Below are 26,825 nucleotides of genomic sequence, written 5' to 3'. Positions count from 1 at the left end.
GGGGGTTGGACTAGAAGACCTCCAAGGTCCCTTCCAACTCTGTTATTCTATTCTATTCTATTCTATTCTATTCTATTCTATTCTACTACTCTATATTATCTTCTCTTATTTTATATTCTACTCTACTACACTCTACTCTACTCTATTTCTATTCTATTCCTATTCCTATTCTATTCTATTTTTTTTCTATTCTATTCTATTGTTTCTATTTTTATTATTTCTATTCTATTCTACTCTGCTCTACTCTACTTCTATTCTATATTCTCTTCTTTTCTTATTCTCTTTTCTTCTCTTCTTTTGCCATTTGTCTGAAACGGTATAGGGTTTCCTGCCTAGGCAGGGGGTTGGACTAGAAGACCTCCAAGGTCCCTTCCAACTCTGCTATGGTATTGTTTTGTATTGTATTGTATTGTATTGTATTTTGTCAGGGAATAAGGATGCCTCAGTGTAAGCTGATTATTTGTAGTTATGTTCTTAATCTGCAGTGTGAAAAGTGACCTCTGGTCTTTTCTATTCCCCCCCACACCTTCCTCCTCGCCCCACAGCCCACCTCGAAGAAAACTGTGACGGTGACTGAAATGCCCTCAGCCATCTTCCATTACACACAGAACGACACGCCCGTCCAGGAATCCGGTGTCACCAAGCAGGTCAACACCATCTTAGAAGCTGCCAAGAAGGATCTGTTGACCTTAATGAAGCTGGATGTGAGTGATCTTAGCGGAAGGGGACATTTGGGTGGAAGCCAACCCTCTGGAGAAGGAGCTCCCCAACCTTTTGGATCTCAGGGACCACTAAATTCATAATAACAATAGTTATAGGATAAATTACAATAATTTAACGCATAAATATGTAAAATAGAATACTATCGTTTTGAGCCAGGCTTCCTTAAAAAGCAAGAATCAGAGTTTGGGGCTTGGCAAAACCCCTTTTATTTACCCAACTGTGAATTCCTTTCATTCACAGTCCACAAGGCTTGGCAAACAATCTTTCTAAGGAATATTTATCAACACGAACCTTATCTCGTTTGGAGAGCTGCCAAATAACTAGTTATCAAACGCAGGGCAAGGCAAAACTTGGCACAGAGTCTCTTATAGTCACAAACAGAACTTTTCACTCTTGAAACGACCAAATGAATGACTTGTTTCCTGCAAAAGCCTCCCCCCCCCCCAATTCGCTTCTCTTTTGTTTCGTCTGGGCAGGGCCAATCACCTCCAAGGTGTGGCTTTACTCCCAAGTCAACCCTGCCTTCTTAATTGTTCTTGTCTTCTGGCAGCTCTGCGCATGCGCACACTGGGAACAGGCTCCAGCTGTTCCTCTGCCTCACTGCTGTATAGCTCCCTCTCTGCCTCCGATTCAGAGCCCTCGTCTGAGCTTTCCTCAGCCCCCAGGACTGGCCCATGTTCCTCCCCAACCCTCCTCACTGTCAGACTCTGCTGCCAGCTCCGCTGGCCGCCGGTGGGCCACAACAAAAATGACATAACATTATATTTCTGTATCATCCCTGCAGTCTACCCCAATCACGCCCACATATGCCGATCTCAGTTTTAGTCAGAATTTGTGCTGTGTTAAATGTCGTTTTCAGATTCAGGCCACGCAGCAGGTATGTTGTTTTTAAAAGTAAAGATTATTGCTGTGCCGAATCTCTGAAGATGCATCTATGAATCCTTCAAGGTGAGTCAGAAGGACTTGTGGATGAATCTGTTGTCCCCTTGGCTGTAGAACTTTTAAAAAACGTGACTTCTTCCGCTTCTCCTACCTTCCGAATAGCGAATCTTCAGCAGCTCCATTTCTGAAACTCAATTCCTTGGGTGTTTTTTTTTTCTCCCCTGGTTCAACGTTTGCTCACCTCTGTGCTGTGATCTCACTCCAGCGTGTCCTGCCATCCAGTTAGAATGTAGGGACTTCTGCAGTGGCATCCTGAGATCCAGTTTCGTTTCCAGTGCTTAGAAAAGAGACAAGTGTTCTTTTAAGCTTTTTAAAAATGCTTTTATGTTTTTTTTTAATGCTTGTTTAGGATCTCTCTCTCTTGAATGGGAAAGTGACCCTTCATCAGGTCACTGCAGGGACGATGGTGTCACGGCAAGGTGACCAGGTAAGTGTCAAACACACGGATAAGGTGTGAATGGGCGCGAGAGTGAGGTTGGGCCAAAATGGCAGATCCTGTGCCTCTGTTTATAACAAGCCATGTGTCAACTCGCAAAGCATCCATGCCCTGCTTTCGAGTTGCCATAGGCAAGGAGGAGGGGAAACCAACGAAGCAACACGGCAGCCAAAGACAGGAGCACATTCCAGACATAGCTTTCTCAAGGCTGTCTCCAAGGGTTACCCGCAGCAGCCGGAGGGGAGTGATCTCTACAACCCATGAAATTGCTCCATTGGCGAATGTGATTGATGACACACACTGGGGGGAGGGGGAGGGGGAAAACAAAGTCATGATTAGGGCTGTAAATTACATGGGGTCAGAACTGGCTTCATTTGGGAACATGTCGACACGGAGCTCCTAATAAATAATTGGATTTCTTTTGAAGCTTGTCTGGAGGCACATGATTTAATTAGGGCATCTCTCAGAACCCTGACACCAGGATTGTATTACCGTATTTTTTGGAGTATAAGACACACTTTCTCTCCCCCCCCCCCCCCCCCCCCCAGAAGGTGAAAATTTGGGTGCGTCTTATACATTGAATGTAGCCAAAAACGCAAGGCACAGAGGAGGAGATGGTCTGGGGCAATCCCTGCAGCCTGGGATAACTGATTGGGGGTATTCCGGGAAGCTGATTCACCCGCCAATCAGCTGCTCCTGCTGAAGCAGGCAGCAATAATGTGCTGAAGCTGACTTGGCTGTTCGCTATTTGCTGCAAGGATGTGTGAGAGTTTGCAGCGGCAATCACATTCAGAAAGCACACACAGTCAGCAGGATTCAGTAGCATCTCTTTATAGATAATATAACACATGAAGTAAATATACAATACCAAAAGCAGGTTTTCCAACGTTCAGCAGAGGAGAGAAGTTTCACTTTCAGTTTTAGTTTCAGAGATCAGCACAGCCTGCAGCTTTAGTACAGAACAAGCCACGCCCAGGCTCCTTGCTTCGCCTTCCTTGTTGCTCACACAGCAAATACTGCTTGTTTCCAAACAGCCCTCAACTCTCTCACACTCTGACAGGACGCTCGCCAGATGAGTACCATGGATGCTGGTAGGCAGAAGCAGAATATTTTTTTTGCTTATTTTCCTCCCCAAAAACGAAGGTGCCTCTTATACCCCGGAGCGTCTTATATTCCGAAAAATATGGTAGCTTTTTTGTGGGGGGGGGCTGCTGTCGGACACACGGCTCGAAAATGTAAAAAAATCTTCTGTAAAAATTGTTCCAATGCCGCCAGCAGGAAGGTTCGGCCTTCCTGCGAACGACGGGTGCGTTTGACTTGCTCTCTCGTAGGATGTCAGCATCCGTTTTGTGATCTCGGGGGTTTTGCACGTCTACCAGCGGAAGATCGATTCGGAGGAAGAGACCTGCCTGTTCCTGACCCACCCAGGGGAGCTGGTGGGGCAACTCGCGGTCCTCACGGGGGAGCCTCTCATCTTCACCATCAAGGCTAACCGCGATTGCACCTTCCTGGCTATCTCCAAGTCCCACTTTTACGAGTGAGTCCCTCCTTCCCTTCTTCCTCTTCTACGGGCAGTCCTCGACTTGACAACCGTCCATTTAGTGACTGTTCAAAGTTACAATGGGCATGGAAAAAAAAGTTTTTCACACTCACGACTGTTGCAGCCTCCCCATAGACACACAATCAAAATTCGGACACTTGGCTACCGATTTTCAATTAGGACGGTCATAAAACCCTGCGGGGGGTGGGGGGGAGGTGAGGGGTTCACACGATCCCCTTTTGCGGCCTTCTGACCAGCAAAGTTGTGTTACCGACTTAACAACTGCGGTGACTCACTTAGCCACCGTGGCAAGGGAGGTCGCAAAACGGGACAAAACTCCCTTCGCAAATGTCTCGCTTAGCAGACAGAAAGGTTGGGCTCGAATGAGGTCGCAAGTTGAGGACTGCCTATATTCTCCATTTGAATAGAAGGATTGACTTCTTAACATCTAGCAGGCGAGCTGATACTAGAATTCCCTCTTGCCTAGCTTAAAGCATTTAAAAGGTTTCCCTTGCACATACGTATTAGTCGTTCCTGACTCTAGGGGGTGGTGCTCATCTCCCTTTCAAAGCTGAAGAGCCAGCGCTGTCCGGAGACATCTCCGTGGTCATGTGGCCGCCATGACTCAATGCCAAAGGCGCACGGAATGTTGTTCCCTTCCCACCAAAGGTGGCTCCTATTTTCCTACTTGCATTTTTTACTTGCTTTCGAACTGCTAGGTTGGCAGAAGCTGGGATGAGTCACGGGAGCTCACTCCGTTACGCGGCGCTGGGGATTCAAACCGCCGACCTTTCTGGTCGACAAGCTCAGCGTCTTAGCCACTAAGGGACCCTTAAAGCATTGACGTCTTTCTATTTTTTTTTCTCCAGTCCTTAAAAGTTGCCTTTTTTGGGGGGTAAAGATTTTGCTGGTCTCTTGCTGGTCCATACCCCAAAGTTTCACTAAAGGGCAGAGAAGAAGGCAATGGAACAAGGACCACCATTGTCTCCTCCTGCCCAGGGGAACGTCAACAGAACCAGTTGAGCAGGGATGTGCCGGCTTTTTGCCTGTGGCATGCCTCTGCCACCGCAGGATTAAGTCTGGAGCAGCTGCCAGCTAATTGCATACTTAAGCTTGACACCCAGCTGCGATGTGCTAAATACAGGGTCCCTGTCTCCTAACCAAGGGCAGGGTAGGAGGGCTCTTGGAGCCAGCTTTAATTAAACTATCATTGGGATGCGTGGAGAAGAGGCGAAGAGGTTCAGATCAGGTCCTTGCCTCTCAACCCACCTCGGCCCACCCCACGTCACAGGGTTGTTGTCGTGGGGAGAATAGAAAGAGGAAGGAGCATTAGATATGCTTGCCACCTTGAGTTCCTTATAAAATAATAAAGGGGGGATGAAAAGAGATGGATGGATGGATCGCTAGGTAGCTAGATAGATTGGTCGATTGATAGATTGATAGATAGATATAGATAGATATGATGGATAGATAGATAGATAGATAGATAGATAGATAGATAGATAGATATGATAGATATGATAGATAGATATGATAGATAGATAGAGATAGATAGATATGATAGATTGATAATAGATATGATAGATAGATAGATAGATAGATAGATAGATAGATAGATAGAGAGAGATAGATATGATAGATAGATAGAGATAGATAGAGATAGATAGATAGATAGATAGATATGAGATAGATAGATATGATAGATAGATAGATAGATAGATAGAGATAGAGATAGATAGATATGATTGACAGATAAATATGATTGATAGATAGAGATAGATAGATAGATATGCTTGATAGATAGATATGATAGATTAATTGATTGATAGATATCATAGATAGATATGATAGGTAGGTAGGTAGGTAGGTAGGTAGATGATAGATAGATAGATAGATAGATAGATAGATAGATAGATAGATAGATAGGTGATAGAGATAGATAGATAGATATGATTGATAGATAAATATGATTGATTGATATGATTGATAGATAGAGATAGATATATATATATGCTAGATAGATAGATAGATAGATAGATAGATAGATAGATAGATAGATAGATAGATAGATAGATATATGTTTGGGGGAGAGAGATTTATACATACATGCATACATGCCAGTTGCTAAGTGCCTGGATTTTGATCACATGTCTGCAGGGATGCTGTGACGGTCATAAGCGCAAGGACTGGTTGTAAGTGTCTTTTTTAGCGCCGCTGCCACTTCGAACGGTTACTATAGTGAATAGCTGTAAGCCGAGAACTACCCATATTGTATGTGGGGGCCTTGCAAAGAACCATATTCTTAACCGCTTAGCATCCCAATGCTTTGAATGAGCCCCTTTGGGGTTCATCTCTCCCCTCCCCTCCCCTCCCCTCCCCCATGGGTGAACCTTTCTGGTCGGTCTCTCCTTCCAGGATCATGCGGGAGCAGCCCACAGTCGTCCTGGGTGTAGCTCATATGGTGGTGAAGCGCATGTCACCCTTTGTGAGGCAAATCGACTTCGCCCTGGATTGGATGGAGGTAGAAGCTGGACGCGCCGTTTACAGGTAGGAACCGCTCGGGAATCGCCCAAGGACCAAAGAAGGGAGAGTCCTCGACTTAACGACCGCAATAGCTGCTGGCAAATTAACAAGCTGTTGTGGGGCACCCAAACTCTATTGCTGAAGTCGTGAAGCGAAGCGCCACCGTCCTTAAGGGAGACGTCGCAGGGCTCCCTCTACCCTGCCGTCAACTTTGCTTGGTGGAAGCCCGCCGGGAAGGTTGCCCAGTGGCGATCAGGTGCGTGCATGGATGCTGAAAGGGTCGTAAGCGTGAGGACTGGCCGAAAGCCACCTTGGTGGTTCGAGTCTCACCTGGCTCAAGGTCGACTCGGCCTTCCATCCTTTCTGAGGTTGGTAAAATGTGGACTCCGATTTTTTGTTGCCTCTATAAACTGTAGAGCCCTGTGAAGCGGTGTATAAGTCTATTTTTTTCTGCACCGTTGTGACTTTGAAAAGTCACCAAGCCAACGGTCGTACGTCGAGGACTACCGCACAGCAAATAAAATCCAGAGGATTGCTTTCCTACAGTCTGTTCGGACCCAGGCTTCCTTTGAAAGCAAGAAGCAAAGTCTTGATCCCAACAAAGCCTCTTTTATTTACAGGACTGGAATGAATACCTTTCATTCACAGTCTGCAAGGCTTGGCAAAGAGTCTTTCAGAGGAATATTCATCAACACGAACCTTATCTCGCTTGGAGAGCTGCCAGATAACGAGTTTCCAAACGCAGGGCAAGGCAACACTTGACGCAGAGTCTCTTATAATCACAAACAGAACTTTCTGGACCAAAGGAACGAATTGATTCCTGCAAAAGCCCCCTCCCCAGTCGCTCCTCTTTTGCCTCCTCTGGGAGGGGCCAATCACCTCCAAGGAGTGGCTTTACTCTTAAGTCAACCCTGCTTACTTAGTTGTTCTTGTCTTCTGGCAGCTCTGCACACGCGCACACTGGGAACAAGCTCCAGCTGTTCTTCTGCCTCACTGCTGTCTAGCTCCCTCTCTGCCTCTGATGCGGAGCCCTCATCTGAGCTTTCCTCAGCCCCCAGGACTGGCCCATCTTCCTCCCCAACCCTCCTCACTGTCCTGGGCTCTGCTGCCAGCCACAACACACTTTTCCACACATAACAGTAGGTTTTCACACTTTTGTGTTCTTTTTCATGCTTTCTGGACATTTTCCACGCATTCCTTCTTTCTCAGGACTCCATGAAACTTCCTTTTCCTAGTGGGTCCATCCTCTTTTCCCTGTTCCCAAGACCTTTCCTTCTCACAACTAACCTTCCTTTCCCCTAATCTCATTCTCCTTTCTAGGCAAGGGGATCATTCAGACTGTACCTACATTGTCCTGAACGGACGTCTCCGCTCGGTCATCCGGTTGGACGACGGGAAAAAACACCTGACCGGAGAATACGGACGGGGGGACCTGATTGGCGTGGTAAGGACAGGAGGGGGCCGGCTGACAGTCCTGCCTGGGGCTTTTAGCGGAGATCGCGTGACAGTCACAAAATCACAAGGGACTGTTCTGACCGAGGCTTCCTAAGAGCCTGAAGCAAACTCCTGGTCCCGACAAAAACTCCTTTTATTAATTGACTGTGAATTCTGCTCATTCACATCCAGCAAAATGTTTCAAAGGAGGATTTACAGTCACAGACCTTATCTGGCTTGGAGAGCTAAAAGGTTGATATCTGCAAAACCTTGCAAGGAGTCTCAGAGAGTCACGAACCAATGAAGCGAAGTAATAGTCTCCTGCAAACTCCACTCCCCTTTCGCTCCTCTTTTATTTCCTCTGGGAGGGGCCGTTCATCGTCCACCTGTGGCCTTACTCCCAAGTCGACCCCTGTTCTTTAGCTGCTCCCTTTGTCTGGCAACTCTGCGCATGCGCACGCTGGAAACAGGCTCCAGCTGTTTGTCTGCCTCACCGATGTCTGACTCTGAAGGCAGCTGATAACTGTCAGACGGCCCTGGCCCCCTCTCTGCCTCCGACACAGAGCCCTCATCAGAGCCTTCCCCAGACTCCAGGACTGGCCCATCTTCCTCCCCAACCTCCTCACTGTCCGGCTCTGTTGCCAACTCCGTAGGCCACTGGCAGACCACAAGAGGGACTTTGGAGTTCATCTAGTCTAGCCCCCTGCTGGAGCAAGAGACAGAATCACAGAATCACAGAATCGGAAGGGACCTTGAAGTCATGTTGGAGGTGACGTAGGCCAGGGATGGTTGGATGTTATCCCGATATGTTTGCGAGTGTAAATCCTCCCTCGAAAGACTTTGCTGGATGTGAGTGAGCAGAATTCACAGGGAATTAATAAAAGGTTTTTTTGTCGGGAGTTTGCTTCATGCTCTCGGGAAGCCTCGGTCAGAACAATACAATTCACGTCTGTGAGTCACGGTCAACTTCACTTTAAGCAAACTCTTCAGCCAAAGAAAGCGGCTTCCGCAGTGCCAGGCTGCCCCGGCGCTGGTGATATATCACGGCGCATCTGAAATTAAATTAACAAGAACTGCTCAAAGCCAGCTGGTGAGGCAACAAATTCCATTATATGCTCCAGGAGAGAGGGATCAAATGCGCCGGTTCTAAACTTTCTAGTTAATTCAGCTCATAAATATTAGCGCGAAGGAGGGCAAGGAGCAAACCGCTTGCGTTTCTCTTGGCTGGGATCTGAAAAAGGATTTCTTGTCTCTCGTACCCGCTAGCTTTCCTCCTGCCGAGAAGGAAGATCGAGACTCAAGCGATTGAAGTCAAGCGTCAAGCGGGCCTTTGCAAATGCAACGCAGGGAGCTCTCAACGTACGATCCACCCTTGAGCCCAAAGTTAGCGTTGCTGAGTGAGAAATTTGTGAAACGGGTTTTGTCCCCCCCATTTTGCGACTCTTCCTGCTCCATTGCTAAATAGTAATAAAAGGGGACTCATTGGCTAAGACGCTGAGCTTGTCGATCTGAAAGGTTGGCCGTTCGGCGGTTTGAATCCCTAGGGCGGAATGAGCTCCCGTGACTTGTCCCAGCTTCTGCCAACCTAGCAGTTCGAAAGCACATAAAAAATGCAAGTAGAAAAATAGGAACCACCTTTGGCGGGAAGGGAACAGCGTCCTGTGCGCCTTCGCCGTTGAGTCACGCCGGCCACACGACCTCAGAGACGTCTTTGGACAGTGCTGGCTCTTCAGCTTTGAAACGGAGATTAACACTGCCCCGTAGAGTTGGGAACGACTATCACATAGGCGGGAGGGGAACCTTTACCTTGATTTTTATCATTCTTATTGGAACGCAGAGAGCCTCAGGTATTCTAAAGGCTTTTTGAAAGATTGATGGTAATTGAGAATATAATCTTGAATAAGTACCCAAACCTTCTCCACTTAGAAGGATTTTCTTTTTGTTTGCTTTGAATGGTAACCAAAAAAAAAAAAAAAAACCCCAGCAACCAGCCATCAATAAGAATCGATCTTGGCTAATTAAAAGCTTAATTAACCGGCCCTTCCCTCGACTGATTTCCAAGCTTTTTGCAAAAGCACCAAAACGCTCGCGCGTTTGTGTAAGTGGTTTAAGTGCCCTGCCTCTTGAGAATGTAAAAAGGATTTTTATCTGGACCAGAAAAAAAAATTAATGATGTGATTAATCCCTCATTTTGTCCACGATGCAAATAGCAATTTCCCTTGGAGGGCTTGATTTCAACGCTGGGTTGAAATCCGAAGAAGATTCCTTACCTCAAATAGAGAGCCAATTAACTTACTCTTTAAAGAATGGAATAGAAATAGAATAGAATAGAATAGAAATGGAATGGGAATGGGAATGGGAATGAGAAATGGAATAGGAATAGAGTTAGAATTAGAAGTATTAGAATTAGAAATAGAAATATAGAATAGACTAGAATAGAAATATGGAACAGAACAGAAATAATGGAATGGAATTGAATGGATTGGATTGGAATGGAATGGAATAGAATAGAATAGGAATTGGAATTAGAAATGGAAAAGGAAATGGAAAAGGAAATGGAAAAGGAAATGGAAAAGGAAATGGAAAAGGAAATGGAAAAGGAAATGGAAAAGGAAATGGAAAGGAAATGGAAAAGGAAATGGAAAAGGAAATGGAAAAGGAAATGGAATAGGAATAGAGTTAGAAATATGGAACAGAACAGAACAGAATAGAAAGAATGGAATGGAATATAATAGAATGGGAATGGGAATAGGAATAGAATAGGAAATGGAAATGGAATAGAAATAGAATAAAAATGTAGAATAGAATAGAAATATGGAACAGAATAGACATAATGGAATGGAATAGAATAGAATTCTTTATTGGCACACTGGGAACAGGCTCCAGCCTCACTGATCTCCGACTCTGGCCCCCTCTCTGCCTCCGACACAGAGCCCTCCTCAGAGCCTTCCCCAGACTCCAGGGCTGGCCCATCTTCCTCCCCAACCCTCCTCATTGCACGAATCTGTCACCAGCTCCTCTGGCTGCTGGCGGGATGCAACAGGCTGCCTTATGACTCACTACAGTATTCCTTATGGGGGAAATAAATAAATAAAAAAAGGACAGAAGAAGGCAAAGCCATTCCTTTATTCCTGTGGAGAAGTTCTATGGAGAACCCCTTCTACCTGCACGTTGAGGTTCTCCTTCTCCTTGGATATGTCCCAGAGGAGACGAGCTCTTTTGGAGACACGTTTCAATGCCGGACGTCTCCTCTTTCTGGCATGGCGTGCAAACTCTGCTGCTTGTCTACTCATCAAGAGAGAGAGGGAGAGAGAGAGAGAGAGAGAGAGCACTCCGCATCTTTGTTCAACTTGAAGTGCCTTGGCGGCCTCAACAGTGCAGCAGAAATGTTGGCTTTCCTTCCGTACGATTGAGATCCTTTGGCAAGCAGGAGTGGCCCTAAGAGGGTTTTCGAAGGAGACACTCTGTTCTTGCAGAATTCTCTAGTGTTACGCTCCTCTTGGCTCTTCTTCGTTCTCCTTCTCCAATCCCATCCCGAAGCATTCCTCCACCCATTTCCAGACGCTTTGGATGAAGGCACCCGCTTGGCTACTGTTTGCGCTGTTCCATTGTGCCCTCGATGTGAAAAGCAATCAGCTAAAAAACACATGCCCTATTCCTTCATGTCACTTGCTAAAAAATAATAATAATCACATCCAGTTTTGGTCGCCACGGTGTAAAAAAAAGTTTTTGAGTCTCTAGAAAGAGTAGAGAGATGAGCAACCAAGAAGATTAGGGAGCTGGAGACCCAAACACAGAACGGTTGCAGGAACTGGATAGGTCTAATTTGATGAAAAGAAGGACGAGGGGAGACATGATAGCAGTCTTCCAATATTTGAGGGGCTGCCACAAAGAAGAGGGAGTAAGCTATTCTCCAAAGCACCAGAAGGCTTTGAAATGGAGATGAGCACCGCCCCCTAGAGTCGGGAACGACTGTGCGAGGGGAACCTTGACCTTTATCAATCTCTTCAATTATTGTATTTGATTCCAAAGTCATTTAAAATCGTATTTGATTCCAATTCCATTTTAAATGGCTTTTTTAAAACATCCAATTTGAGTAATTATTTGTTTGTGGAACTCTGCCCTTTGATATGTGCCCAAATCAATAAAGATCTATGGTGAAAGGAGAAGAAGTAGAATATCCGGGATTCTAACTTGTTTAGTGAACGATGACCGGTCCCTTCTCGGGTCAACGATTTCTGACGCAAATTGAATAACCATTTTTGGTCTCTCTTCCTCTCAGGTTGAAGCACTAACTCACCAACCCAGGGCGACCACGGTACACGCCGTTCGGGATTCCGAGCTGGCCAAACTCCCAGAGGGAGCGCTGATCTCCATCAAACGCAAGTTCCCCCAGGTAGGAAGTCTGAACTGCCTGCCCTCTCCAATTCCCAACTCTAGGCATTGCATGCAAAGTTGTGCGTTTTACCCGCAAACGGCTTTGTTTTGTTGGAATCGCAGCAACGCAGGCTCCGAAATGCGCTTTAAACTCAGCGTAAATCATTTCCAACTTGGCTGTAAAGCATAAGATTGCTGTAACGGAGCCGTCAAAGTCGGGAATGCGCTACCTCCATGACGGCGGAGCTGTGGCACACCTACCCAAAGTGGCACATGGAATCACGTCGCCCGGCATGCACGGCCTTGCCTATTTCTCTTCCGGGGTCCTCGCGCACATGTGCGCACGGCGATCAGCTGTCCGTCACATTTTCACGGCAGTGCCGAAAACCAGTGGGCATGCATGCCTGCCAGCTGATTTTTGGCTGTGCATGGCCGCCAGAACTCAGAGGTTTGGCTTTTCAAGAGTGTGGTCCTTTCGCGCATGGCAGTGCCAAAAACTGGCCTGCGCCTGCACGCCGACCAGCTGATCTTTGGGCACGCATGCATGCTAGAATTCAGAAGTTTGGCTTTTCCGGAGCACGACCCACCCTGACAAGTGTGTGCGTATGCATGCGATGTTTCTTGCGCAACCTTTTCCCCGAAAAAGTTTGCCGTCACTGCTCTTACCTGAGTCAGCTACAAATTTTCACAGTTTCCATCCCAAATTGACTTCCGCGGACCTTTACATCGTACTTAAGTGGCTACTGGAGGGAGCGTGCGTCAGTGTGCTAATGTGTCTATTGTCCCTGTATTTTTTATTCTTTTGTTCTTGTTTTTGTTGGACAAATGCTAATAAATACGGCATTCAGTTTTGGTCGCCACGATGTAGAAAAGATGTGGAGACTCTAGAAAGAGGGCAAAGAAGAGCAACAAAGACTATTAGGGGACTGGAGACTAAAACATACTATTGCAGGAACTGGGCATGGCTAGTTTAATGAAAAGAAGGACCAGGGGAGACTTGATAGCAGTCTTCCAATATCTCAGGGGCTGTCCCAAAGAAGAGGGAGTCAAACTATTCTCCAAGGCACCTGAAGGCAGGACAAGAAGCAATGGGTGGAAACTAATCAAGGAGAAAAGCTTAGAACTAAGGAGAAATTTCCTGACAGTGAGAACAATTAATCAGTGGAACAATTTGCCTCCAGAAGTTGTGAATGCTCCAACACTGGAGGTTTTTAAGAAGATGTTGGATAACCGTTTGTCTGAAGTGGTGTAGGGTTTCCTGCCTAGGCAGGGGGTTGGACTAGAAGACCTCCAAGGTCCCTTCCAACTCTGCTATTGTATTTGTATTAAATGCAATAAATCAATTAACTCAGGGGAAGAATTATCCCTACACAGTGGGATTGGATAGCTCACTTCACAGGCGCCTTAGCACAGCGATTGCCGGTGTGTGTGTTGTCACTCTGACAACTTGGTTTGTGCGTTACGTTTGAAAGCTGGTTTATTTTTAGAAGACGGCTCCATCTGTCTATTCTTGCTAAGCCAAGCGGTTGTGGTGGATTTTTTCGTCGGAGAACTGGGCCGCAGCGTTCCCTTCTGACTTATTTTCCCCTGCCCTACTTAAGCAAGCAGCGCCCTGAAAGCTGCGCTCCAATTGTGATACGAACGCAAAGATGGTGGAGATTTTTCTCACGGGTGCGTTGAGGGCATTTCGTGATCAGCATCTGAAAGAAATACATCCCTTTTTTTAAAACGAAATAATAACTTTAGGTTTTTAGATACGATGGAGAAGAAATTGGCTTCACGGCTAGTGATGGAGTTACAGGCGTTTGTTCAGTGAATGTTTGAAGTTGAAACCGTGCTGGAAAAGAAGGAATCTATCACCAATCCTCACACTTACGACCACTGCGGCGTTCCCACGTTTAGGATCTGAGTGCTTGGCAACTGGCTCGCACGTACGACGGTTGCAGCATCTTAGGGTGTGTGTGTGTGTGTGTGTGTGTGTGACATGACCCATCATTTGTGACCTTCCTACATGTCTTCCGACAAGTGAAATTTCATGGAGGAAGCCAGGTTGGCTTAATGACCGCGTGATTCGTTTAACAACTGAAATGATTTTGCTCAACCACCGTAGCAAAACTGATTGTGAAAATTGGGCAATGACTCAATTCAGAAGCACCTCGCTTAGCGATGGGAATTCGGGTCCCCATTGTGGTCGTAAGCCGAGGACTACCCGTCTGGGAAGTGAGACAAACACCACAACAAGGTCATTGTTGTTTTTTCCATTCTGCTTATAAGATTCAGATCATCGTCTTTTAATGAACCCCATAATCCCTTGCAGGGTGAAGTCTGAGCAACTGAATTGAGCTGAGTTTTTACTGGCCAGATGCCCTTCTTGTCACCAATGCGGAGTTTTGTTCAGCAGATCTATTGTTATCGTGCCCAGAGAGAGAAATATCTGCCTCTACCTAGGATTGAACTCACACCCTCCTGATTGTGAGGCGAGAGCTCCACCTCACCACTCCTCCACTGCATGAGCAGATGTCAGGCACAAATCCTTTAAGCCGCCTGCGACTTTGCTCCCGGTAGACTACAAGGCACATTATCCTCTGCACGGAGAGAACGGATCACTCCTGATACCACAAGTGGCCAGGATTCCTTTTCTTTCCTGGCTGGCTGTAAAGTTTTGAAGAAGTGCCAAATTGCTGGAGAAAAAGTTTGGCTGTCTTGTTGCAGCTCCTTCCTTCCTTCCTTCCTTCCTTCCTTCCTTCCTTCCTTCCTTCCTTCCTTCCTTCCTTCCTTCCTCTCCCTCCCTCCCTCCCTCCCTCCCTCCCTCCCTCTCTTTCTTTCTTTCTTTCTTTCTTTCTTTCTTTCTTGGTTACTCTCCATTTCTTCCTTCCTCCCTTCCTTTCCTTCTTTTTCGTCTCTCTCTTTCTCTCTTCTTTCTTTCTCTCTTTCTTTCCTCTTCCTTCCTTCCTTTCTCTTTCTTTCTCTCTCTCTCTCTCTCTCCCTTCCTCTCTCTTTCTTTTTTTCTCTCTCTTCCTTCCTTCCTTTCTCTCTCTCTCTTTCTTTCTCTCTTGCTTCCTTTCTCTCTCTCTCTCTCTCTCTTTCTTTCTCCTTCTTTCTCTCCCTTCCTTCCTTTCTTCCCCCCTCTCTCTTTCTCTTCCTGTCTTTCTCTCTCTCTCTCTTTCTTTCTTTCCCTTCCTTCTTTCCTCCCCCCCTCTCTTTTCTTTCTTCCTTTAAAAAATGTGTTTACTGACATCTTAGGCACCTAGAAATGGAAGTTTTCCCTCTCTTTCCACGGAAGGGGGGGCGGGTGGGACAGCATGCCTCCTTTCCCCAAGCAAAGCAGCTTTCAAAGTCCCCAGCAGAATGCGTGCCAGACGCATTGTTCCAACCCAAAATTGATGTTCCTGCTAGGTTGCCATAGCAGCCGCAGAGTGACTCACCCAGTGGCAGAAGGCAGCATGCTGTGCTGGGGCTCCACAGTTGTTTTCAAACCCATCGTGGCCGTGTAAAAGCAGGCTGCAGAGCCCTCCCTCTCTTTCCCACCCTCCTTCCCTCCGGCTCTGACCTCCCTGGGCTTCAGACGTTCACGCCACCGGCCTGCCTCTCACCCATCCGACATCCAGGAACCAGGACACCTGGGGTTACTTCGTTCCAATGACATTCATGACATTTCCCCAAAGCACGCACGTAAAAGAAACCCACATAAACTCACCGTCCAAAGAAACAACGGAGAGGAAAAAAAGAAAACAGGGATAGAGATAGAGAGGAGGAGGAGGAGGAGGTCAAGCTATTTTCCAAAGCCCTCCGAAGGCCAGACAAGGAATAATGGGTGGAAACTGAACAAGGAGAGATTCAACGTGGAGATAAGGAGGAATTTTCTGACAGGGAGAACAATCAACCCATGGAACAGAAGTTGCCTTTGGACGTTGTGGGCGCTTCATCCCTGGAGGCTTTCAAGAAGAGACTGGACTGCCCTCTGTCAGGAATGGTTTAGGGTCTCCTGCTTGGGCAGAGGGGGTTGGACTAGATGACCTACAAGGTCCCTTCCAACTCTGTTAAACTGAATCTATCTAAGATGATCAAAGGCCTGGAGGCTAAAACATACGATAGACGGTTGCAGGAACAGGGCATGGCTAGTCTAGTGAAGAGAAGGACCAGGGGAGACAGGATAGCAGTCTTCCAATATTTGAGGGGCTGCCCCAGAGAGGAGGGGCTGGAAGGAATGCCACGTGGTGAGAACACAACCAGGAATGGAAGAGGGCCCTTCAAGCTCTATTCTAGAAAGACCCTAGAAGAGCAACAAAGATAATTAGAGGGCTGGAGGCTAAAACATATGAAGAACGGTTGCAGGAACTGGGTATCTCTAGTTTAATGAAAAGAAGGACTAGGGGAGACATGATAGCAGTCTCCCAATATCTCAGGGGCTGCCACAAAGAAGAGGGAGTCAAGCTATTCTCCAAGGCACCTGAGGGCAGGACAAGAAGCAATGGGTGGAAACTAATCAAGGAGAGAAGCAATCTAGAACATCTCTGTTTTTCTCCCCCATCTCCTCTTTTCTCTTTCAGGTCGTGACGCGGCTTATCCATTTGCTGGGTGAAAAGATCCTTGGAAATCTACAGCAAGGGGGTAGGATACGGGATGCTTTGGCTCTTTCTTCTGCTCCTTGGGGTTGGGTAGGTAGAAAGCGGGATGGCTTGTGCATGCAATTAGAGGTGGAAGAATGGGACAACCCAGCTATCTTTGACTTACGCCCAAAGGCCAGAATTTATCTTGCTAAGTAAGAAAATGGTTCAGTGAGCTTTTGTCCCATTTTACGACTTTCCCAGCCACATTCGTGAAGTGAACCTCTGCAGTGGTTAAATTAGTAAAGCTTACCCACACGGACATGTTCCCGACTCTAGGGAGCGGTGCTCATCTCCGTTTCAAAGCCGAAGAGCCAGTGCTGTCCGAAGACGTCTCTGTGATCATGTGGCCGGTATGACTAGAAGGCGCACGGAACGCTGTTCCCTTCCCACCAAAGGTGGTTCCTACTTTTCTCCTTGCATTTTTGACGTGCTTTCGAGCTGCTAGATTGGCAGAAGCTGGGACAAGTCACGAGAGCTCGCTCCGTTAGGCGGCGCTAGGGATTCGAACCGCCGAACTGCCGACCTTTCTGATCGACAAGATCAGCGTCTTAGCCCCTGAGCCACCGCGTCCCTGGTTAAATCAATAACCGGGTTTGGGAAGTCAAATCTGGCTCCCCTCTCCATGGATTCTGAATGAATGGGGAGGGAATGGGGATTTTGCAGTATCCTTCCCCTGGAGTGGAGAGGGAATGGAGATTTTGCAGTATCCTTCCCCTGGAGTGGGGAGGAATGGGGATTTTGCAGTATCCTTCCCCTGGAGTGGGGAGGGAATGGGGATTTTGCAGTATCCTTCCCCTGGAGTGGGGAGGGAATGGGGATTTTGCAGTATCCTTCCCCTGGAGTGGGGAGGGAATGGGGATTTTGCAGTATCCTTCCCTTAGAGTGGGGAGGGAATGGGGATTTTGCAGTATCCTTCCCCTGGAGTGGGGAGGGAATGTAGATTTGCAGTATCCTTCCCCTGGAGTGGGGAGGGAATGGAGATTTTGCAGTATCCTTCCCCTGGAGTGGGGAGGGAATGGAGATTTTGCAGTATCCTTCCCTTAGAGTGGGGAGGGAATGGGGATTTTGCAGTATCCTTCCCCTGGAGTGGGGAGGGAATGTAGATTTGCAGTATCCTTCCCCTGGAGTGGGGAGGGAATGTAGATTTGCAGTATCCTTCCCCTGGAGTGGGGAGGGAATGTAGATTTGCAGTATCCTTCCCCTGGAGTGGGGAGGGAATGGAGATTTTGCAGTATCCTTCCCCTGGAGTGGGGAGGGAATGGGGATTTTGCAGTATCCTTCCCTTAGAGTGGGGAGGGAATGGGGATTTTGCAGTATCCTTCCCCTGGAGTGGGGAGGGAATGTAGATTTGCAGTATCCTTCCCCTGGAGTGGGGAGGGAATGGAGATTTTGCAGTATCCTTCCCCTGGAGTGGGGAGGGAATGGAGATTTTGCAGTATCCTTCCCTTAGAGTGGGGAGGGAATGGGGATTTTGCAGTATCCTTCCCCTGGAGTGGGGAGGGAATGTAGATTTGCAGTATCCTTCCCCTGGAGTGGGGAGGGAATGGAGATTTTGCAATATCCTTCCCCTGGAGTGGGGAGGGAATGTGGATTTTGCAGTATTCTTTCCCTGGAGTGGGGAGGGAATGGGAATTTTGCAGTATCCTTCCCCTGCCACGCCCACCAAGCTGAGCCTACAGAACCGATGGTAAAAACGTTTGAATTTCACCACTGGAAATCACTTTCTCCTTGTCCTACCTCATCAATCCACGTATCTTCTCTTCACCCACCTCATCTGTGGCTTCCTTCCTTCCTATATTTGGTTTATACCCCGCATTTCTATTCTTAGGGCGCTCGAGGTGTCTGCCAGTCAAAGGAAAAGACAGAATAGTTAAAATACCCATGATTATGAATCCCACTCAAAACGCCCAGGGAGGGTGAGGGGGGGGGGGGAGTTAAGGAATGAGATTCTTGTCTCCTTTGGCTGCTTAAATGCTCTCGCCGAGCAAGGAGAACATTCCAGAATTTAGGTGCCACACAGAGGAGATGACCTTTACAATAAGGTGTTCAGAGTACAGAGTATCGCTTGACTTACTCACTGTTCAATTAGCGACTGCTAAAAGTGACACTCACGCGGTGGCTCAGGGGCTAAGACATTGAGCTTGTCAATCAGAAAGGTCGGACGTTCGGCGGTTCGAAATCCCTAGCGCCGCGTAACGGAGCGAGCTCCCGTGACTTGTCCCAGCTTCTGCCAACCTAGCAGTTTGAAAGCACGTAAACAATGCGAGTAGAAAAACAGGCACCACCTTTGGTGGGAAGGGAACAGCGTTCCAACACGCAAACCACTGAGAGAAGCCAGGTCCACTTCGCAGTCCTTTTCGATTCACTCAACAACCGCCGTGAGTCACAAAAAGGTTTGAGATTTGGGCGAGATTCATGTAACAACCAGTTTAGCCACAGAAATCCTCGCCCCAGTTGCGACCGTACGTCAAGAGCTACTACTTGTTATGAATGATTGACAAAGCGGTAACTCTCACGGATCTTGAAAAGAAGCTCACGGTTCAGCAACGGGTGTTCTGTTTTGCATTGATTGATTGACCAGTTTGATTTGATTTGATTTCCATCTCCGGGCGGCTCACAATTCAGAAACCTACATTACAATGAAGAAAACATTTCAAAAGGATAAAATAACGCTAGAAACCATTAAAACACTTTAAAAAAAAACCAGGTTAACAACATGTCCTGTTGTTAATCCTGTAGGAGATGAGCCCGAGGGAGGGGGTCAAATGCGTCATCAGTCACGAATCCCTGCGCTCCCACAAGAGATCTTAAGTCCAGCCACCTTGAATTCCTTTCTTATCTCCCGCTCGTTTCCTTTGACCGTTAGTAGTTCAGATTCTTTCAGAGAGCTTAATAAATCTTGAATACTCATTTGAACTGCCTGGATCTCCTGACTTCCCCGGGCTCTTGGCAAACCCATTTCTACTGCGTCTCTGAGAGCTGGGCCCATCTTCTCACGTTTTACGTTAGTGCTAGTTTTCTGATGTGGTTCTGGATGCTTCTTCCCTCGCCCTCCGATTGGGACGCGGGCAAGCAGCCTACGGTCTTCTCCAACGGGTTTTCTGTTCCCCAGGGCACCAGTTGGCCTTACGCACCGCCAGCAGCAAGTGGGACGCCAGCAACCCAGCCAGCAACCTCGCCACGGTGGCCATCATGCCCGTCTCGGAAGAGGTGCCCCTCTCGACCTTCACCCTGGAGCTCAAGCATGCCCTCTGCGCCATTGGTAAGACCCCCGCGGGCTCTGGGTGGCTTCGGACCCCCATCCATGAGATAATGGGAGGGACCTGGACGTCCAGGAGATACGTCTCAAAATTGGGTGGCCCATCTGAATAAAGCTGGAAGGGCCCCTGATGTCCAAGTAGGGCTCTGATGGCAAACCTATGGCATGCATGCCAGAGGTGGCATGCAGAGCCCTCTCGGTGGACATGCGTGCCGTCGCCAGCTGCTTTTCTGGTTTCTGGTGCGTGCATGTGCGCTGGCCAGCTGGTCTTCAGGGGCCCCTGTGTGCCAGAGAACGGCCCGAAAAATGGCCAAAAAAGAGGCTGTTTTTCAGGCTGTTTTCCAGGCCGTTTCCTCGCTGCTTTTTGGGCCATTTTCAGGCCGTTTTGAGGCTGTTTTTTGGCTGAAAATGGTCTGAAAAATGGCCAAAAAAGAGGCTGTTTTTCAGGATGTTTTCCAGTCTATTTTCAGGATGTTTTTGAGCCATTTTCGGGGCCAATTTTCAGGCCATTTTGGGGCTGTTTTCGGCCTGAAAAAACCCTGAAAAATGGCCATAAAAGAGGCTTTTTTCCAGGCTGTTTTCAGGTTGTTTTTTGGGCCATTTTTAGGCTGTTTGTTTGGACCATTTCCAAAGCTGTTTTCAGGCAATTTGGGGGCTGTTTTTCAGCCTGAAAATGACCCAAAAGAGGCCAGAAACAGGCATGCATATGCCGGCCACCTGTTCTTCAGGTTTCCAGCATACATGCACGCTTCTTCCAGTTAGGGCACTGGCCGAAAAGCTTTGCCATCACTGGAGTAAGGTTTGCGTTCTCCTCTGTGTTTTGCTTTGCCCTTTTTTCACCTGGTGTGGAGAGTCAATGTAATCACGTCTTCTGAGTCATGATAACTCAAAGGAGATCGTTCTTCGTTCCTTAGCTGACAGGTCATGCGAGATCTCCTGGAAAGCTGCCAAACCCTTTTCAATTGCCACCTGACGCTTACTGGTGTCATGATTCTGTTAATTTTAATAGCAGAGATCTATTTTTAATGCTCGAGCGAATCATCTTTAGCGAAGGATAATATTGGGTCAAAAGCCGGTTTGATGTCACGGTGATGCGTCAGGCTGGAAATCAGGGAGTCTGTGAGTTGTAATGATGAAGTTATCTGAGTGACTTTGGGCCAGTGGTGGGATTCAAATTTGTTTGCAAACCAGTTCTGTGGGTATGGCTTGGTGGGCGCGGTAGGGGAATCTCCATTCCCTCCCCACTCCAGGGGAAGGATACTGCAAAATCTCCATTCCCTCCCCACTCCAGCGGGAAGGATATTGCAAAATCCCCATTCGCTCCCCACTCCAGGGGAAGGATACTGCAAAATCTCCATTCCCTCCCCGCTTCAGGAGAAGGATACTGCAAAATCTCCATTCCTTCTCCACTCTAAGGGAAGGATACTGCAAAATCTCCATTCCCTCCCCACTCCAGGGGAAGGATACTGCAAAATCTCCATTCCCTCCCACTCCAGGGGGAAGGATATTGCAAAATCCCCATTCCCTCCCCACTCCAGGGGAAGGATACTGCAAAATCTCCATTCCCTCCCCACTTCAGGGGAAGGATACTGCAAAATCTCCATTCCTTCTCCACTCTAAGGGAAGGATACTGCAAAATCTCCATTCCCTCCCCACTCCAGGGGAAGGATACTGCAAAATCTCCATTCCCTCCCACTCCAGGGGAAGGATACTGCAAAATCTCCATTCCCTCCCCACTCCAGGGGAAGGATACTGCAAAATCTCCATTCCCTCCCCACTCCAGGGGAAGGATACTGCAAAATCTCCATTCCCTCCCCAGAGAAAGAGAGAATGAGAAAGAAAGAGAAAGCGAGAAAGAGAAAAAACAGAGAGAGAAAGAGAAAGGGGGAGATATAGATATAGATATATATCCTGATTTCTCGGTCTACAACTCTTCACCCACAAAATCATTTCCTGCCATTCCAACTTTGAGCCACGGCCTGTTCCCATTAGAAAATTTATGATGCCCAACTGGCAGTCAGGCGAAGAAGAAGAAACATTTTATGGCGCCCGGCTTTTAATTCCATTACCAATTGTTTAAATGCATTTTGCGGCAGGACGAGAGATCGGTGGCGTCATAAAGCCTGCCCCCCCTTATGCCAGATTTACACAGATTTATTTATTGACATGGGTGGGAGATGGTCTGGCTGGCCCTCGGCCATCCGGGCAGTTTCCCCCCTCTGCGGTGGGGCTACCACGGCAAAGTGAAATGGGCACGAAACAAATACGCACCCCGTCCCGCGCCGGCTTTTGCCACACAGCAGATGCTTTGTGTCTGACATCCTTTTTTAGAGGACAGAAAAAGCATCCATACAGTCGGCTGGCTACCTTTCCCTTCCCTCTCTCCACCTTTCCCTCCCCCTACCCGGTCAACATTTCTGGATGAGTCATCATTCCAGCGCATAAAGGAAAGCTGCATGTGCAGCTCACAGCCGTCCGTCCGTCCGTCCCTTTGCTGGTGCACCGTTCTTAGATCTTAGACGGGGGCTCCTTCCCAAGAGCTGCTGCAGTTTTCTTGGCCAAGATTTTCAGAATTATTATTATTATTATTTTTGCAGAAGTGGCTTGCCAATGCCTGCTTGCCTTTCTCTCTCTCTCTCTCTCTCTCTCTCTCTCTCTCTCTCTCTCTCTTTCTCTTTCTCTTTTTCTCTCTCTGTCTTTTTATTGTATTTCTCTTTTTCTCTTTTCTCCTTTCTTTCTCTTTTCTTTCTCTCTCTTTTCTTTCTCGTTCTCCTTCTCTCTCTCTTTTATGTCTCTTTCTGTTTTTCCTCTCTCTTTTCTCTTTGTTTCTCCTTTCTCTCTTTCTCTCTGTTTTTCTCCCTCTCTCTTTCTCTTTTCTCTCTCTCTCTCTCTCTCGCCTGACAACGCTGAGCCTCAACTAGTGAATTTATACAAAATTAAGGAATTGAGCCGTCCGTTTGCATGAGGCTGAGTACAGATAGTCCTTGACTTAATAGCCATTCATTCAGCAATGATTCAAACCTACAAAGGCACTGAAAAAAACCACTGACTTACGACCGGTCCTCACCATTACAGCCAACACAGCATTCCCCATGATCATGTGGTTGAAATTTGGGCCCTCAAAAACCTGCAAACCTCATGGTGAGATGCTTGACAAACAAATTTAACGAACAAATAAAAATAAGATCAATTTATTAATGGTAGTTGCCAGATGCCGGGGTCATATGATTGACTTTACGACCTCTCAGAGAACAACCGACAAGCAGTCAATGGGGGGGGGGAGGGTGTATTTGTTTAATGACTGCACGGTTCACTTAACAAAAGGAAGTGATTTGCTTAACAACCTTGGCAGAAAAGGTCGTAGAATCGAGTACGGTTCACTTCCACAGCCACTGTTGTTTAGCCATGGAAATTCGGCACCCAATTATAGTCATAAGTCAAGGACTGTCTGTATTTTCATTTCAAAAGGCGGCGTTCCGGATTGCGCAAATACATATCTACGTGAAAACAAAACATCCATGAAGATAAAAAGCCCTAACTAATTAAAAAAGAAACACAGCACCTTCTCAGATTTTGTATCTGCTCACGTTTTCAAACTATTATCTTTTTGGCTTCTCACGAGCAATCTTGAAATTCTTTGGCCTGCTCTGATTTAGTCTAGCCAGAATGATCTGCGTAGGAAGAAAAGAGGGAAGAAACAGATGTTAAGGAGGAGGGGAAAAATTTGAATATAACTGGAACAAAGACAGAATTTCAGATCGTGAAGGAATAAGAGAAGCTAATTGAAACTCCTGCCTAGGAGAAATGCAAAGGGATTTTTTTTTTTTGCAGCTTTGAACAATAATTCCATGTTCCTTTTCTCCCACCTGCTGTTTTTCTTTGAGGGAGATTACTAACGATCACCACAATAGAGAGAGAAAGAGAAAGAGACCACCGGGAGAGAGAGAAAACAGAGAGGGAAAGATTGGAAGAGGGAAAGAGAGAGAGAAAAGTGAGAAAGAGAAAGACTAGGAGAGAGAGAGAGCGACAGGGAGAGGGAAAGAGAGAGAGAAAAGTGAGAAAGACTAAGAGAGAGAGAGAGAGGGAGAGAGGGATAAAAGAGAAACACAGAGAGAGAGGCTGGGAGAGAGAAAAGAGAAAAAGATTGGAAGAGGGAAAGAGAGAAAATGAAAAAGACTAGTAGAGAGAGAGACAGGAAGAAGGAAAGAGAGAAAAAAGTGAGAAAGACTAAGAGAGAGACAGGGAGAGAGGGATAAAAGAGAAACAGAGAGAGAGAGGCTGGGAGAGAGAAAAGAGAAAAAGATTGGAAGAGGGAAAGAGAGAGAGAGAAAATGAGAAAGACTAGTAGAGAGAGAGAGACGGAGAGAAAAAAGAGAGAGAGAGAGAGAAGGATTGGGGGGGGGAGACTGTCTTCCAGTATTTGAGGGGCTTTCATAGAGAAGAGGGGGGGGGGAAATCAACCTATTCTCCAAAGCCCCAGAGGTCAAGACATGAAGAAAAAAAAGATGGACATTTAGGAAGGAAAGTTCCAACTTAGAACTAAGGAGACATTTCCTGACAGAACAATGAGTTCTGGAGCTTTTCTCAAAACAAACTGGGCAGCCAATTGAGATGGTATAGAAGGTCTCCTGCCTTGAGCAGGGGGTCGGACTCCGTGGTCCCTTCCACCACCATGATTCTTACGTGTGTCCGTCTCTCTGTCCAACCTTTCCTCTCTGATTCGGACCGCTCTTCCCTGCAGCCTGATGTGGACTCCATGGTCCTGTTGCCTCCCCAGGTGTGTCGGTGTGTATTTCGGCGCTCAGCAACCTCTCTCTTTTTCCCTTCTGGGGTAGCGCTCCATTCCGCTAACAGGAAAATGAGTTTATTGATGTGGCTTAAAGGCTATATATTTTTGGCGATGTTTCCCCAGCACGGCTGTCCATATCGCTGCTGACCTTTGTCTCCGGCTCTTCTTCTTTTTCATTTAATCTCTCTCTTCCTCTTCAGCCCTCCACCTAATTTAACACGCTGCCGAACTACATCGGCTCTCCTTTAAGTCTAGAAATCCAAATTGCCCATTCAGCTGTCTTTCTTTCTTTCTTTTTCTTTTGCAGGAAACACAGAATTGTAATGGGGGATCCTAAAATGGGAGGGGAGACACCCCCAGGAGTTAGGAGCTGCGATACCCCCCCTCCCCAAAATTGCAAAAGTAAAGATTTGGTTGACAACGGCGAGGGCCGCGGTGGAACTTAGCTTGCAAGTTAGGGCATGCTGTCTCTTGTCACCAAGCAACGCGGCAGAGAGACTTGTGGATTGATTGAGAGCCCGCTGGCTTTTTTTTTCCCGTCTGTCTCATCCGTGGGCCACAAGTGAGAAACGTAGACCACCGACTGCATGCAGGCAAATTGTAACATGGGTGAAAGAAAATAGACTAGGGATGGAGGATAGGATAGAATTTAGGAATAGAATTTAGGAATAGAATTAGAATAGGAGTAGAGTAGAATAGGAGTAGAGTAGAATATAATACAATAGAATAAGGAATAGGAATGGAATAGAATAGAATGTTTATTTTCAAAACAAACACAACACATAAAATCTTCCTTCTTTACATACTGTAGAAAGTGTATCAGCTGGTTACAAAAAGGCTTTTGTGCATCTCTTCCACAGTCAACAAACATAATTCATATTAACTCAAGTATTTTAATTCAGATATTTATACATGTTACCGTCATCATACCTCCATTTACATTTGACTATAATTGTTTAAACGTCCTTCATCATAAAATATACCAAGATTTAATACATAACCACAAACTGGCATTTCATTTACTATTTCTAAAATCCTCCAATGACACTGAATCCTTACGTCCTATTCTAGCTAAACATCTATAATATTTAATAACAAAGTTTTCTAATCCTCCTTTCCAAATCACGGTTTACAATTTACATCCCATTTCCTTATGTTGTACCCATACATATATATATATATACGTTATTATCATTATCCCTCCTTTATTTTGACTATATCCTGCATCATATCATTTCCCCCCCTAATAATCAAGACTTAACTGAATCTAACTTAATCCTTTTTTTTTAAATTAACCTTTATATATAATCCAAAAGGATTTCTAATCATCCTTTCATGGGTATCATTCAATATTCATATCCAGTTATTACTTATCCTAACACTACACATTGTATACATTATTGTCATTATGAATTATTTATTTAACTATATCTATTGTCACTATTCTGGCCTGGTTTGTTAAGTGCCTTATTGCCTTCTTCTTAGGTCCCACCCTACTGCTCACAAGCGACAACATCAAGCAACAGCTTGGCTCTGCAGCCCTGGACAGGTGAGCTGTCATTGTACCCTTAACCATGTCAGCAAGCCATAAAAAAAAAACTATATATATGTATGTATTTGTGTTACAACCTCTGGTATGCTCCCTTTATTTATTTATCAGCACAAACACAACACACACACACACACACACACACACACACACACACATACATATATATATATATGTTGTATTTGTACTGATAAATAAATAAAGGGAGACTAGTATAGATCTATTTCGAGCTAATTAGCTCTCATCAGCTAGCCATACCCTTACTGGGATTTGAACCTGGGCTGTATTATATCTTAGGCAGGAGTCTTAGCCACTAAGCCACAGGCTCGCCTCCTTATCAGTTGAGCCAGGGAAATAGGTATGTATTTGTGTTACAACCCCTGGTATGCCTAAATATGGGAGGAAGGTCATATATATATATAATAAAGACAAACAAAATCATTTTCCATTACAAATTGTAAAAAGTGTGTCAATTGGTTACGAAGAACTTTCGTGCATCCCTTCCACAATCGTCACCTCTGATTCATATCAAATTATCTATTTTACATCACATATATTTATATATATTGCTATCATCATACCTCATCCTTCATACGACTATAGTTGTTTTAACGTCCCTTTATAACAAACATTCCAAAATTTA

The 26,825-nt window shown here is 46.3% G+C and overlaps 1 protein-coding gene across 2 annotated transcripts in view; it reads left to right on the top strand.

Moving 5' to 3' along the window:
- The window catches only part of PNPLA7 (patatin like domain 7, lysophospholipase), a 68,957-nt gene that overhangs the window by 21,300 nt on the left and 20,832 nt on the right, over positions 1-26,825 (top strand). For both annotated transcript variants that reach the window (XM_081967213.1, XM_081967212.1), the window contains exons 14-22: positions 546-704; positions 2,015-2,092; positions 3,433-3,638; positions 6,057-6,188; positions 7,485-7,608; positions 11,881-11,994; positions 16,526-16,586; positions 19,698-19,847; positions 26,119-26,182. In XM_081967213.1, the coding sequence (XP_081823339.1) occupies positions 546-704; positions 2,015-2,092; positions 3,433-3,638; positions 6,057-6,188; positions 7,485-7,608; positions 11,881-11,994; positions 16,526-16,586; positions 19,698-19,847; positions 26,119-26,182 (1,088 nt within the window). The remainder of the gene's footprint in view (positions 1-545; positions 705-2,014; positions 2,093-3,432; positions 3,639-6,056; positions 6,189-7,484; positions 7,609-11,880; positions 11,995-16,525; positions 16,587-19,697; positions 19,848-26,118; positions 26,183-26,825) is intronic.

The sequence above is a fragment of the Natrix helvetica genome (assembly GCF_964273705.1).
Source record: "Natrix helvetica genome assembly, chromosome: 15".
Lineage (NCBI taxonomy): Eukaryota > Metazoa > Chordata > Lepidosauria > Squamata > Natricidae > Natrix > Natrix helvetica.
The sequence above is the reverse complement of the archived record's forward strand: the minus strand, read 5'-3'. Positions and strand labels throughout refer to the sequence as shown.